This window comes from Pholcus phalangioides, unplaced genomic scaffold (genome assembly GCF_987345545.1).
Source record: "Pholcus phalangioides strain wild (caught in Gottingen) unplaced genomic scaffold, Ppha-v1.0 ptg000020l_1, whole genome shotgun sequence".
In the NCBI taxonomy this organism is placed as follows: domain Eukaryota; kingdom Metazoa; phylum Arthropoda; class Arachnida; order Araneae; family Pholcidae; genus Pholcus; species Pholcus phalangioides.
This window is the reverse complement of record NW_028301613.1, coordinates 14,111,698-14,124,635: the sequence shown is the minus strand read 5'-3', so window position 1 is coordinate 14,124,635 and position 12,938 is coordinate 14,111,698. Positions and strand designations below refer to the sequence as shown.

At 41.6% G+C, this 12,938-nt stretch overlaps 2 protein-coding genes across 2 annotated transcripts in view; one reads left to right on the top strand and one right to left on the bottom strand.

Annotated features, from left to right (window-relative positions):
• LOC149071044 (uncharacterized) overlaps positions 1–12,938 on the top strand; it is a 61,973-nt gene that overhangs the window by 8,855 nt on the left and 40,180 nt on the right. The window lies entirely within an intron of this gene.
• LOC149071046 (tetratricopeptide repeat protein 29-like) lies at positions 5,685–12,111 on the bottom strand. Its single transcript, XM_089248833.1, has 6 exons — positions 12,053–12,111; positions 10,795–11,018; positions 10,500–10,688; positions 10,153–10,395; positions 9,161–9,246; positions 5,685–6,152 (listed from the first exon to the last, which is right to left on the bottom strand). Exons 1-6 carry the CDS (start codon positions 12,109–12,111, stop codon positions 5,685–5,687), a joined length of 1,269 nt encoding a protein of 422 aa, XP_089104959.1.

Below are 12,938 nucleotides of genomic sequence, written 5' to 3'. Positions count from 1 at the left end.
GATGACATTGATATAGCTCTTATTCAAGAGCCGCATTTTTTCGCAGGCAGTCTTCCGAGGTTTCTTCCATCTTACACGGTTCATTTTCAGCAGATGTGGTGAAGGCAGCCATTGTCATCCAATCTAAGAAAATATTTTGTTTTCTGGATGTTCGTAACACTGGCTTCAACATGGTTACTGTACATATTTCAGTTGAAGGCATAGATTTCTCTCTTATTATTTTGAACCAGCTAAAAACATTGATTCTGATCTCGGTAAACTCTCTTCAACTCTCTCGAACATGAATGTTACTCAACTTACTTGGGGGATGGATGCCAACAGTAAATTAGATCTGTGGCATAGCTCTAATACTGATTCTCGAGGACTCAAACTCACAAACGTCTTTTGCACATGACATCTTGTTGTTGTAAATGAGGACTTTGGCCCAACTTTTGTTGGTAATCAAGGGAGCATTTATACCGATAAAGATATATCGGTCAAGAAATTCTTAGCAGTTATATCGGTCAAGAAATTCTTAGCAGTTATATCGGTCAAGAAATTCTTAGCAGTTATATCGGTCAAGAAATTCTTAGACAAATCATAGATTGGGACATTCCAGATATAGATTCAATATCTGATCACAGAATGATTGCTTTTAAAATACTTCTTTCAAACAGAAGAAATCTGCTACCTCCTTTGATGACGAAACTCTTTGACACTAAGAGAGCAAAGTGGAGCCGTTTCAAAACCTTTTGTTCACATTTTGAAAAAAATTTTGTTCGAAGTCTACATGAATGTTCTGATTCTGAACTGTTGGAGGTTCTAGTCGAGCGACTTCAAGACTTAATCATCAGTGCTGCAAATGCTTCTAACCCGTTTAAGAGAATAAAAGAACACATTGTTCCTTGGTGGACAGCTGAAATTTCTTGCTTGAGAAAGCAGCTTAATGCCATTAGTCGAAGATTCCAAACAGAGAAATCTCTGCTTATTAAAGATATCAGTAAGAGAAAATATCTTGAAACCAGGTATAATTATAACCTCAAATTAAAGGAAGCAAAACTAACCTCCTGGAAGAAATTTCTATCTGATATTGATGCTCATAATGTTTGGAGAAAAATTTACAAATCAATCAAAAACAACTTTTCGAGGACTGTTGAAGTATTTGGTATTGAAATTTCTCTGGGAGTTTTTACGGCAACTTATGGAGAGTCCATCAGCGCCTTTTGTGCTTGATGAGGGGAATGGTGTTGTTAAAAAATTGAAACTGAGGAAGTCTCCGGGTCTTGGTGGAATCGACAATGACATTATTAAGCATTTCCACCAATCTTTCCCGACAGTATTGCATCTCTTATTCAACGAATGTTTACAACTTGGCGTGTTTCCTCTGTCATGGAAAAGAGCGAGGACCTATATGTCATGGACCTATACCAAAAAAACAGAGCATCTAAAACTGAAATAAATAATATCAGATGCACCAGTCTTCTGTCTTGCCTGGGCAAATACCTGGAGAAATTATTCACTGTGCGTCTGAAATGGCATTTTTCGAAGACTGGTCTACTGAGTGATGACCAGTTTGGATTCACTCCTCAGCGCTTAACAGAGGATGTCATTGAGCGTTTGTGTGCTGTCGTAAAGAAGGGACACATGAAAAAGATGTATACAATTTTATGTTTCTTAGACTTCAAGGGAGCTTTTGATAACGCTTGGTGGCCCGGGATCTTGCGTCTGCTTAGGAAAGGGGGGAACTCCAAGGAACATTTACTTACTAGTCAAAAGTTTTTTGAAAAATCGTTCAGCAGAAATTTCTCTCGGCAATGCTTCTTGAGTCTTTTACCCGGAAAAAGGATGTCCACAGGGATCGGTATCTGGACCTCTTCTGTGGAACTTGATAATAAATGACCTCCTGCGTGTGCTTTCAAATTACGAATACTGCTCAATGATTGCTTTTGCTGATGACCTGCTTTTGATTGTTCAACGGAAGAATTTTACTGATGCTTGTGGAATTTCTCAGGTAATTCTTGATCTGGTTACATCTTGGGCCAAATCTTACAAGATGGAATTCAATCCTGAAAAAAGTAAAGTTATGATGGTGCATAAAAAATGTCCGGATGAAGGTGGAATCAATGTAACTCTGGATGGAGTGGCAGTTGAAGACGTTGAAGAAATTAAATGTCTAGGAATCATTGTTGACAAAAAATTCCAACGGAAAAAACACATCTCATACCTCTCTAGGAAACGTGAAAGTGTTTTGAATGACCTTTTAAGAGTCTCTCAAAATACGTTTGGATTGAAATCTGATGTCTTGTGTTTATTATACAATCAGGCCATTGTTCCTATTTTTACATATGCTTCCAGAGTTTAGGGTGATCCCCTGAAAAAGAAAATCAATCGTAAGAATATTCTGAAAGTTCAGCAGAGATTTCTTTTGAGAATTGTTAGAGGCTATTGTTCAATTAGTTATGAGGTACTATTTGCTATTTCTGGGCAAACACCTATTGACATCCTTATTCTCTACAATAACGTGGCCAAGAACATAGTTTCAAGAAATTGTGATGATAATTCCCTTTTAGATATATAGTTCCTTTTCCATCTCTTCTGCACCCAGTGACACGAGCTGCTATCGCACCTGTAATTTACAATGAAGTATTTTCCTAAGTACGATCTCATCTGTTACACTGATGGCAGTAAAATTGATAGCAAAGTGGGTCTCGCTTACATTGTTTATAAGCTAGAGGATGAACTCTTGTTTCGCCAATTCGGATTAGAAAATAACTGTTCTGTCTTGAATCTTGCCACCAAGTGGATTTCATCTTGTGTTGGAAACAATAATAATAGCGCTCTTATTTGTTCAGATTCTCTCTCTTCTTTGCAAAGTCTACAAAATATAAATTCAACAGAAAAACTTGTAGTGGAGACACAATGTCTTATAAAGGATCTTAAAAAGAAAAAATATATAATCGATTTCACACATGTTCAAAGTCACTGTGGCATCACTGGGAATGAGAGGGCAGATGATCTTTCACGGTCTGCTACACTTCTTAATGTTATAGTAAATGTGAAAGTCACAAAATCTCACTATAAATATGTTTATTGACACAAATCAATCCATCAGTGGAACACAGAATATGTCAGTTCCAAAAATGCCAGGCCGGTAAAGAAATTCTTCCCTTCCATTCCAGCGAGAATGAAATGTCAATATTTCTTTACCAATTTCCACTTGACCCAATTTATCACTGGGCATGGGAACGTTCAAAGTTATCTCGCCAGAATGAAACTTGCCAGTAGTTTGCTGTGTACATGTGGAACTGATAAAGAAGATCCTACGCATCTTCTTCTGTCATGCAAAAATCTGACGAAGGAGAGGGTTCATTTCAGAAAAGAACTTAAGAAACTGTCTATTTCTTGGCCGCCTGTATTGTCTGATTTGGCCAGATCAAAGGAAGTCCTTCGCATTCTAAAAATATATGTACAAAATATCTTTGCGAAAAAATAATCGGTTTCTATTTTATTACTTGTATATACAGTGTGTACATTCTCATTTTCTGCTGTTTTGATTTTTGAATAATTAATCAAAATTTTTATTTTAATTACTAATTCCTTTTTCTTTTACTTTTTATTTTTGAATTTTATCTTTTCTCACTATTTTCATATATATATATATATATGTATCGTAGTATATTTTTCTATTCATGTATGTATTGCAATTTCTTTTCTTTTTTTAACATTTGCATTGATATTATATGGCATCCACTGGTGCTATATTGCGCTTTCGAATTGCATTTGTATGTTGTTGTTGTACATGCTGATCTGATTTATTCTTTCTTTTTCTATTACGCTGTATTGCAATTTTTGAGTTTGTTGTTGTTACTTACGTTTGTAAGCCTCGTGGCTTACTCTGTGGAACATGAGGAGTTGTTTCTGTGTAGGACCCAAATAAAAAAAAATGGAATATAGCAATGAAAAATCATAATAAAATATGTCATTTATCATATATTTTGTTTCTTAAATAAATATAAACATATGTTTTTAACATTTAAACCAGGGCTTGACAGATCCCAGGTGGCAGATCGCCATGGGGACTAGAAAATCAGTATTGGCACCTAAACTTTTTTACATGTGATTGCTGAATTAAGTCCAAGGATAACACAAAGTTTTCTGATTTCATTCTAGCGTGTCTCTTAACATATGAAGAGGCCATAAGATGCTGTGGAAATGTCAAAGAGAAAAGTATTTAGGAATTTTTTTTCTCGTGTGAAAATCATGCTTGGCGCCTAGGAAATTTTTTTGTTGGTGTTTAAATATTTTCTTGACTTGTCAAGCCCTGATATAAACTATTGAATTTTTTATTTAACTATATTATCTTCTCTTCATGGAAAGGAGTGAAGGATGGTGAGTTGGGAAAGGGGGTATTGATATCTAGGTGGAGGGGGGGGGGGGACATAAAAAATCCTGGTGTGGCACTAGCATGTGGAGGCCATGGGAATGGGCGATAAATATGGTAACCTTGTCCTAACCTAATGACACTTTAGAAAAAGAAAAAGAAGTTGAAAGGAAAAAAAAAGAAGGAAGAGAAAAAAATGAATGAAAGAAAAATAATATAATAGATAAGTACAGATAAGAGAGAGGATAGAAATAATAGAGTAGGTATACAAAGTAAAGAGATTTCTCTTTTCGTCTTCTCCCCACTTGTTCTTTTTTCTCTTATATGTACATTGTAGAAAAGTCTATTACATGGGGGGAAAATCTCTAATACATTAGAAATAAAAGAAAGGTTAAAAAGAACAACTTCGTAGGGTTACAACAAAGCCTCATGATGATGAGGAGAGAGGAAAGAAAACAGACAGAGCTTGTTTGAGTTTGTTCCATGGGCACTTTTGATCGCGCGCATAAAGTGTTTAATCATATTCAATTCTTGAATGAGGATATTTAGAAATAAACTAGACGTACATACTATATTATGGAAACGGTCATATGCGTGATAATCATATGAATGAAATGAAGTAGTATTAAGGTTTCGACAGCTGGCTGATGCAAAGGTAAATTCAGGAAAGAAAATTCAGCCTCTGCGGGGAGTTGAACCCACATTTGATTTCACTTGCCTGGTGAGCGTCTTAGACCCACTATGCTACAAAGGCAACGAATCCTCTCTCTTTAAAGCTTGTGTGCTGAACAAGGCCATACATGGACAGCTAGGCCTAACTGAGGCTAAAGCTGACATTGCTGACACTTCCACCATCTTCACATATCTTTGCATCAGCCAGCTGTCGAAACTCTCATATTAGCAGTGGTGAGTGAGATCATTTTTGGATAAGTCGCCACCTGGTTAAATTCAAAGGATAACCCTGTCTGACAGCTTGGGCCGCCCCTGAGAAAGTCATTCACTTTTTACAAGCAGAAAAATAAATCCGCTAAATTATATTGCCAAATGCTAAATTATATTACTAAATTCTGTTGCTAGATGCTAATTTTTAAATTTCTCTCCCGAAAACTTCGAACTTAAATGCATAAAACTTCGAGTTAAGTGAAAATTTTAACACTAAAGTACAGAAAAAATTTTGACTTAAACAGATATTCGAGTTACCGGAGTTCGACTTATCGCGAATCGACTGTATGTATGAGACTGACACAGAAATGTTGCAAATATTCAGAAAAAGTATATAATTGACGACATTCTCAAATACTAACGAAAACTTCTTGCAATTCATTCAAATCAACCTGTGTTGATTTGAATAATTTGTCGATTTGATCACACCCTTCGACTTCCATTCCATGAGCTTGCCGACGCCGTTCTTCTCGACCCCTATGGCCTGCAGGAAAGCGCCGAAGTTGACGTGGCCTCGCCCGACCCCGCACAGAACTCGCGTGACGTTGGCGTCGTACTCGGCGAACTTCTCGCTGTTCTCCAGCAGCTCGTCGAAGGCCCTCGTGTACTGAGCATGGGCCTCCTCGAACCTCATCTGAGACGTGTATATGTTGCCCACGGCCAGGCAGCACGGCACCAGCACAGTCACGAAGTTGTTCTCGTCGGCCTCGTAGCGGGACTCGTATAGCATTGAGAGCGAGGTCTCGGTGTCCCCCATGCTCTCGTGGATCGACGCCAGCGACAGATGGCCGTAGCAGAACCCCAGGTAGTCCTTGGACTTCTTGCAAAGCCTCACGAAATCCGTGAAGTGCTGTAACGAAAGAAACATGTTAGTGTCACACACTGCACGTGCGGATTATTCAAGACCGTAGCGTGTCTTCTCGTGGCCCCGGGGCAGAGTTTTTCCTTGAAGGCGCCCCCCCCCCCCAGAAAAGGTGGTTATTATGCAAAATAAGTGTGAATTTTTTGTGGGGGGTCTCCATTCAGTTCGGGCCCGCGGGGTAGTGCCCCGGTCGCCTCAACCTAGTTACGGGCCTGGGATCATTGCTATGATGGGCTCCAAACACAAGGTGGTTGTAAGTTCGCGCAGAGGAGCAGACTCGAAAGAAACATTGAAAAGGGGCTGAAAATCGCCATTCGTCTTCAAGCCCGTCGCAGGAGGCGAAATAGTGCGTTCCGTTGTATATTCATGAACTATTGGGAGAGGGGGGTGCCTTAGCCCCCTCACAAAATTTATTTGCGGGGGGGGGGGGCATGGGAACGTTGCCCTGACATGTCTTTCAAAGTGTTAGATGACCTCAGCTTTCTTAAAGGCCTGTCCCGTTTTTGGTACCGATGGCGATATTTTTGTTGAACGATTTTGGTCTGAGTATATATTGATGAGATTTTTTGCCCCCTACTGTTTGGCGATAATTGGAAACTGTGTGCGATAACTAGCATATCTATATCACTAGCGTGTGCCAATTGTATGAAAATTACAGTTTTATTATCTTATCTTTTAGCTCGCTAGATTTGCTGGTTTTGGGTGATTTAGCTGATCCTCCCTTCTCATTTGGCGACTATTTGTTGCATCTGATTTTTCACTGTAATTTCTTTTGATGTAGTGTTAAATCAACAAATAGTAAGTTGAAAAATCCTGTTGAGAGGGATCCCAATGATCTCACATTTCTTATCCCCACTTCGCTTACCAAAAATTCCCTTTTATATCCGTCAGTGTAGGATTTTTCGCGGACTTTGGATCTCCGAGATAAAATCCCCAAAATTCTCATTGTCAAATTTGATGGCCATGCACGTCGGGCAACCCTACGCTTCACCCCTTCCATCATGTTTTCTTTGTATCAACATAAGGTTGATATTGTTAAGAGGCCTGTAAGTTTGATTTTTTTTATGGATTCAGTCGGTAAATTCACGCCAAAAGTATCCAAGTATGATGATGAATCATTGAGAAAAAAAAAAGACGGACAACACTTCAGAATGGTACACTATTTAATGGGGATTTGAGACCCGGTGCAGTATAATTTATGACGATCAAAGGACCATTTGAATTTGATATGTAGTCGACAATCACTAACTTGGCCCCTTACCACAAGAATGCCCCCCCCCGCCCCACCTTCGGGCTTCAGGGAATGATTTTCTACAGTAAAGATTCAAGATCGAGCTTCGGTTGAGAACACTTGCCAGCATAGCTACCAAGTCTCCCGAATTTTTCGGGAATCTCCCGAATTTTAGCTTCATCGCTCGACCTCCCGAAAATTTCTTAAATCTCCCGAATTTTTACGAAAATCACAAAAATCCCTAATTGTTCCTAAAAATTCCCTACTTCATTAAAAAAAACCCCCGCTTATGAAAACAATCCCTAAGGAATTTCTTGTGGGGTATGAAGCCTCTTTTTTTTCCCTTTCGAAATGACGTCACACGTCGTAAATGGGGAAATTCCCCTTTTTAAGGAAGTTTTACAAACCCTCTGATGGTGACAAGAAAGTTGTTTGTCTTATCGTGCAGGGAAATGGCTTAGCAGCCAATAGTCCTGGATAATAATTGAAGATTATAGTCACGCTCATATGGTCAAAATTTCTTTTGTTGAAGTTACGTACGTGCGATATAACAAAGCACGAATACTGATAAGCAAAAACATATTTAATCAATTTTAAAGATACTTATTCCCCGATGAATTTCCTTTCATCAAACGTTCCAGAAGAGGGCCGACTTTTCCTTTTTGTACAAGTTGTGTTACGGACATAAACATCGGGTATGGAAAGAAAAAAAAACATCAAGCAAGTGTCACAAAAAGTCAGTGTTCTTCAAAAATTGACGGTGTTTTCCTTCATCTTCCGATGATTTTGGGGTCATTCGCGCCGAATGTTTGTTCACAGCGTTTCTGATTGAACACAATATTTATTTTTACATCATTGAAGTTTTGGCCTCCAATTTCACTTGTTTTTTGCGTAGTAATTTTATTCCCAAGGGTTTAACTTCCATGTGTGTAAAATCACTATTTTAATTTGACTTCAGTTTTTGAGTAGGGATTTTATTCCTTACGCTTTAACTTTTATGTTTGGAAAAATCCCTATTTTATTTGGAAAAATCCCTATTGTATTTCTTAGGGAGTGGTTTTAGCATAAAATACGGGTTTGCGCGAAAATCTCCCGAATTTTCATTTTCAAAAGTTGGCAGCTATGCTTACCAGCGTTTTCCTTGCATTGGGGAAGAGGGCCATTTGGGGGAGAGAGGCCCAGAGTCATTCCAAATTCCTATCACTATATACAGTTGGCTATCGCTAATCAGGCACACATATATGAGACCAGGGTATGCCGGATTACTGGAATTACACGCACGCGCGCACGAATTTTCTTCCTTGTAATCTTCATCTCCACAAATAACCAGTCTTTCAATGAATCTTGTATAAAGTGGAGAGGACATTTCTATATGCACGTGGCCATCTGGTGGCCCATGTCATTCCCGAGCGTATTATTAGTTGATTGCTGCCACCGTCCATGTACGGAGCCACGCTCCAAGGACGAAATATTCTATCTGCTTCCATAGCTTAGATGGTAGACACTTGTAGACTTGTCCGGCAAGCGAGAGACCGGGGTTCGAGTCCCCGTGGGGGCAGTGATGAATTTTCTTGTAATCATTCATGTCCACAAATAACCAGCCTTTCAATGAACCTTGTATTACTAGAATTAGTTGGAAAAGCCCATTTAAATAATATAAATTTCTGCGCACAGACATACAGTGGCATGTTTTCCTCTTCTATGCTCGAAGAAGACCCTCCCTGTAATAATTATCAAAGAGGGAAAAGGAAAATATGAAACGCACCTCGATCGCAGCGTCGTAGTTCTTCAGGTGGTACATGATCATGCCGATCTTCGCTTTTGCTGCGGCCTCGCTCTCTATAGCGTCAGCTGCAATAACAAGATCATAGATGCATGAATTTAGTATTTGGTGTCCTAATAAACAAGGTCCATGACCCAGAGCCACCATCAAGTCGGGTACACACCCGCAGCGCTACGCAGTTTCAACCCGTATAAAATTAAATGGCCGCACAGCGCGGGCAATTTTAATGGTCGATTTTGCGCAGTCATTCCCCCACATAAAGCCGGTTTTGCGTTGCTCAGAATCGCGTAGCATGGCGGCCGGTGTGGACCTGGTGTTAGGAGAGTGTGACATGTGCAGCCGCGCTTGGTAGATGCCTGGCTCTCCGCAGTAATCGAAATTTTTAAAAAAAAAACATTTATGCTATACGGTCCGTGTTCGAGGTCTAGCGTATTCGCGAGTGACCAGCAACTGGTCGGCTACTTACTCCGCGAAATGGCTAGTGTCTGAAGTCTGGACAATGTGCGAAGTGGCTGGTCCAATTCACGAAGACGCTAGACTTTTTGTATTTGCACAGTAACATTTACGCGTATTGATTAAAATAAATTGTTTTTGGCCGAAACTACAAGAGGTAGGAAATTGTCAACCGGAGCACAAGAGCATGCATTTTGATGCTGCCCTCCACCATCGTATGATACCGTATGTATAAATAAGCGTTCAGAAATCAAATTGTTAATTCTGTGCCCATGTGGTTGCGGCCCTAATAGACAGAGGTGGGTATGTGAGCCTTACGAGCGTGCCCACCCTCCTTCCTTCCCAAGGGTGGGACTGGCAGGGCTCGTGACGATTCTTGTTTTTTAACATGATAAATTTACTATAGATGGCCTCGTGAAAAGTCTGGTATGTGGGTCAGCCAAAGTTTCTTGAGCCTTTGCTTAAGAATGTGGGAGGCCATGCTTACGAAATCGTAATGGACTTGGAGTCAACCTACTCACCCAACTTGGCGTTCTCGTAGGCTTTTTCAAAGAGCCTGAGAGCCTCGTGCGCCGTCGCGTCCATCTGCTCGGGTGTCTCATCGATTTTCTCTCCCCTCTCGAGCACCCGCTCTGCGAGCACCATGCTTATCCTGTGTGTGATGAGGTGCAGGGCGTGGCGTATCCCCTCGTCCATCACCAGGTCCTTCTCCTCGGCGAACTTGAAGGCGTCGTCCAAGTACTTGAGAGCCTCGCTGAGAGCCCCTGAGGAGAGGAAACATAAAACACAGTAACAGAACGATCTCAGGGCATCGGGCATCTTCAATCTGTTCTTCGCGAGCACCGTGCAAGTGCGTTTTTGGGCCTACCTTTGCGTTCGCTGACGTATCCCAGTCTCTCTAGGGCTCGTATGATCTTGCGTCCGTCGAGGCCCTTGGCGGCGGTGATGACGTGGCGACAGGAATAATAGAAGTGCTCCGACAGCCAGAAGTCCTCGCTTCTCCGCTGGAAATAGTGGCCGAGATTCATCCTGATGTCGTATTCGGTGCCGCTGCGACCTGCGGGGAAAAGCGGATCGTGTCATGACTTGCATGAGTGTCATCTATCGATACTACTCAACCAATGAGAGATGGGGCTGTAGCCTCCTTCCTTGCGCGTGCTTACCTGTACTCTTGGCGATCTCGGCTTCGGCGAGGGCTTTATGCAGAGTGTTCAGGATTTCCTCGTTGTCTTCGAGGAGCACCGGCAGTTGCCGCTCTCTCCGTTTGCGGGCTTCTTCCCTGAGTTTCCTGCTTTGCCGCAACAGGTCGAGCAGCTCGCCGACAGCTTCCACATAACCTGCCTGTAGAAGTTGCAGGATAGTCAGGCGTCCCAGGGTATAATGACGTCTATATTAAGATAAATAATGAAGAAAAAAACGAGAAATATAATGTATAATAGGTCTGCGAACAGAGATATGATAATAATGACTCGTCGTGGAGCTCTTGGCGAGCTGGGGTGACTACTCGATCGTTTCACTTCGCGTCAGTCCGGAGCCCCTTTTACCTAAGAAAATTACGGTAAGGAATGACAGGACTGTCGAACGTCTAGATCTTGGAGGGGGCTTTAGGTGGGGTGGCAAGACATTCGGTCACTACTGCTGGTCGTAAATTAGCAGCAATATTTCTCGGAAATAGGCAAATGTCCCGGCTCTGCCACATTGAAATCTGGTCAAGCTACTCATAGCTGTCTGTCGCGTTCCTGACAGGGTGTATCCACACTACTCATGCGGGAACTCGCCTGAATTCTTTTATACACTTATATTGCCTGCCAGGCTTTGGCTTCATGGGATCCGCAAGTCACGGCATAAAACACCGAGAAGCAGAGTGCTGTGACTCGAAGACGCGAACCTCTTCGGTGTACGGACTACGGCCGTTGTGGTGGACTCGCATCGCGAGGATCCGGGTTCGAATCCCACCGTCGCCATAGTGGTGGTCGGCTGAAGTTGGTTTCCTGTGGTTCCCAACTTCGAGGCGCAAATGCGAACCGATCTCCCCATTAAAAAGTCTCTCCAGAGTGGGCAACAGGCCTACAACGATAATTATTCAATCGTTAAACTTCACTCATAGTTAGAAAAACTGGCGGCAGATGGCAGCACTACACATAACAAGCATTACACAGAAACAAACATCACGTCAGGTTTCACTCCACGTACACGCACATTCCCGCATGTAACAATTCGTTAGAGGTTCCGCAGCGGAATATGGACGAGGTGCATGTATGGTGTAGTAGTAGCATACGGACTACGGGTGGACTCAAGAACTGAAAATCTCCCCGTAGTGGAAGTCATTGTGAGTCATTTCGTTACTAACTCGCCAAGAATTGGTAACAAAAACGTACATGATATAATATCAACGTGAATGAAGATAAATTTCCGACTCACTTTTTCGTCGGTAACATGACCACGGGGTTCGGATCTAGTTGTTCGTCACTGGTATCCATCTTAGCTTGGCTCGGATCCGAATTGTCAAATCGATATGAAGTCACGGAATTTCAAGCCTCTAGAAGTTTGGCGTATGAAAGGTTCCTAGTAACTCGAGTCGGCCTTGACTCGTATTTTTTTTTTTTTTTTTCTTTTTTGCTCCTCGACCTAATTACAGCTTTCTGAGTAAATACAGTCTTCCTGGGAAAATAGGGTGCAGTTTGAAAGCTTGTTTCCCCTGAAATTGCGCGGCTCAGGTAAAAGTTGACGGTACCTACTGGCCGCTCTTGTTTAGACAAAATCTAACCATGCTTCCCATTTCAGAGGTCCTTGAAATGTGCGTCGCCAAACTGCCACATCGACCCGAAGATATTGATTTGTGCCTAGATGGAGATCAGTCGGAATATTAAAAGAACTCATCTGATTATTTTCGCCATGACTGTTTCGTGGATGTATAACATTTAGGGCAAAGGAACCAATGACAACTACGGTAAGGGATCCTCCCAGAACCCCCACGTGTTAGATCGATAGGGCTAAGATGCCGTAAAAAAATTGTTACAAGCGGCAAGGCAGCAATGCTGTTAAATGGCATAATTAATGGCCACTAGGGCAAAGAAGCCCCTCGTACGTGACCGTTAGGGGAAAAATAGAGAGAGAGATTGGTAATTAATTAATCTATGATAACTGGGGTATGAAACCGAGCCCCACAATAGACTTCACGCCCTACCTTCAAGAAAGAGCCCTGCAGTGGACTTCAAGCCTCTAAGGTAGATTGATATATCCGAGGTTTTGACGCTCATCTTTCTACCTCTATTTTGCCGACCTCGGGTTCTTCGACCCTGTCACT

Excerpts from the sequence above, each read along its gene's own strand:
- LOC149071046 (XM_089248833.1), bottom strand. The coding sequence starts at position 12,111 with ATGGATACCAGTGACGAACAACTAGATCCGAACCCCGTGGTCATGTTA. Across the intron at positions 10,396-10,499 it reads ATACGTCAGCGAACGCAAAG|GGGCTCTCAGCGAGGCTCTC; the intron begins GTAGGCCCAAAA and ends TCCTCTCCTCAG. Across the intron at positions 6,153-9,160 it reads ACTACGACGCTGCGATCGAG|CACTTCACGGATTTCGTGAG; the intron begins GTGCGTTTCATA and ends CTTTCGTTACAG.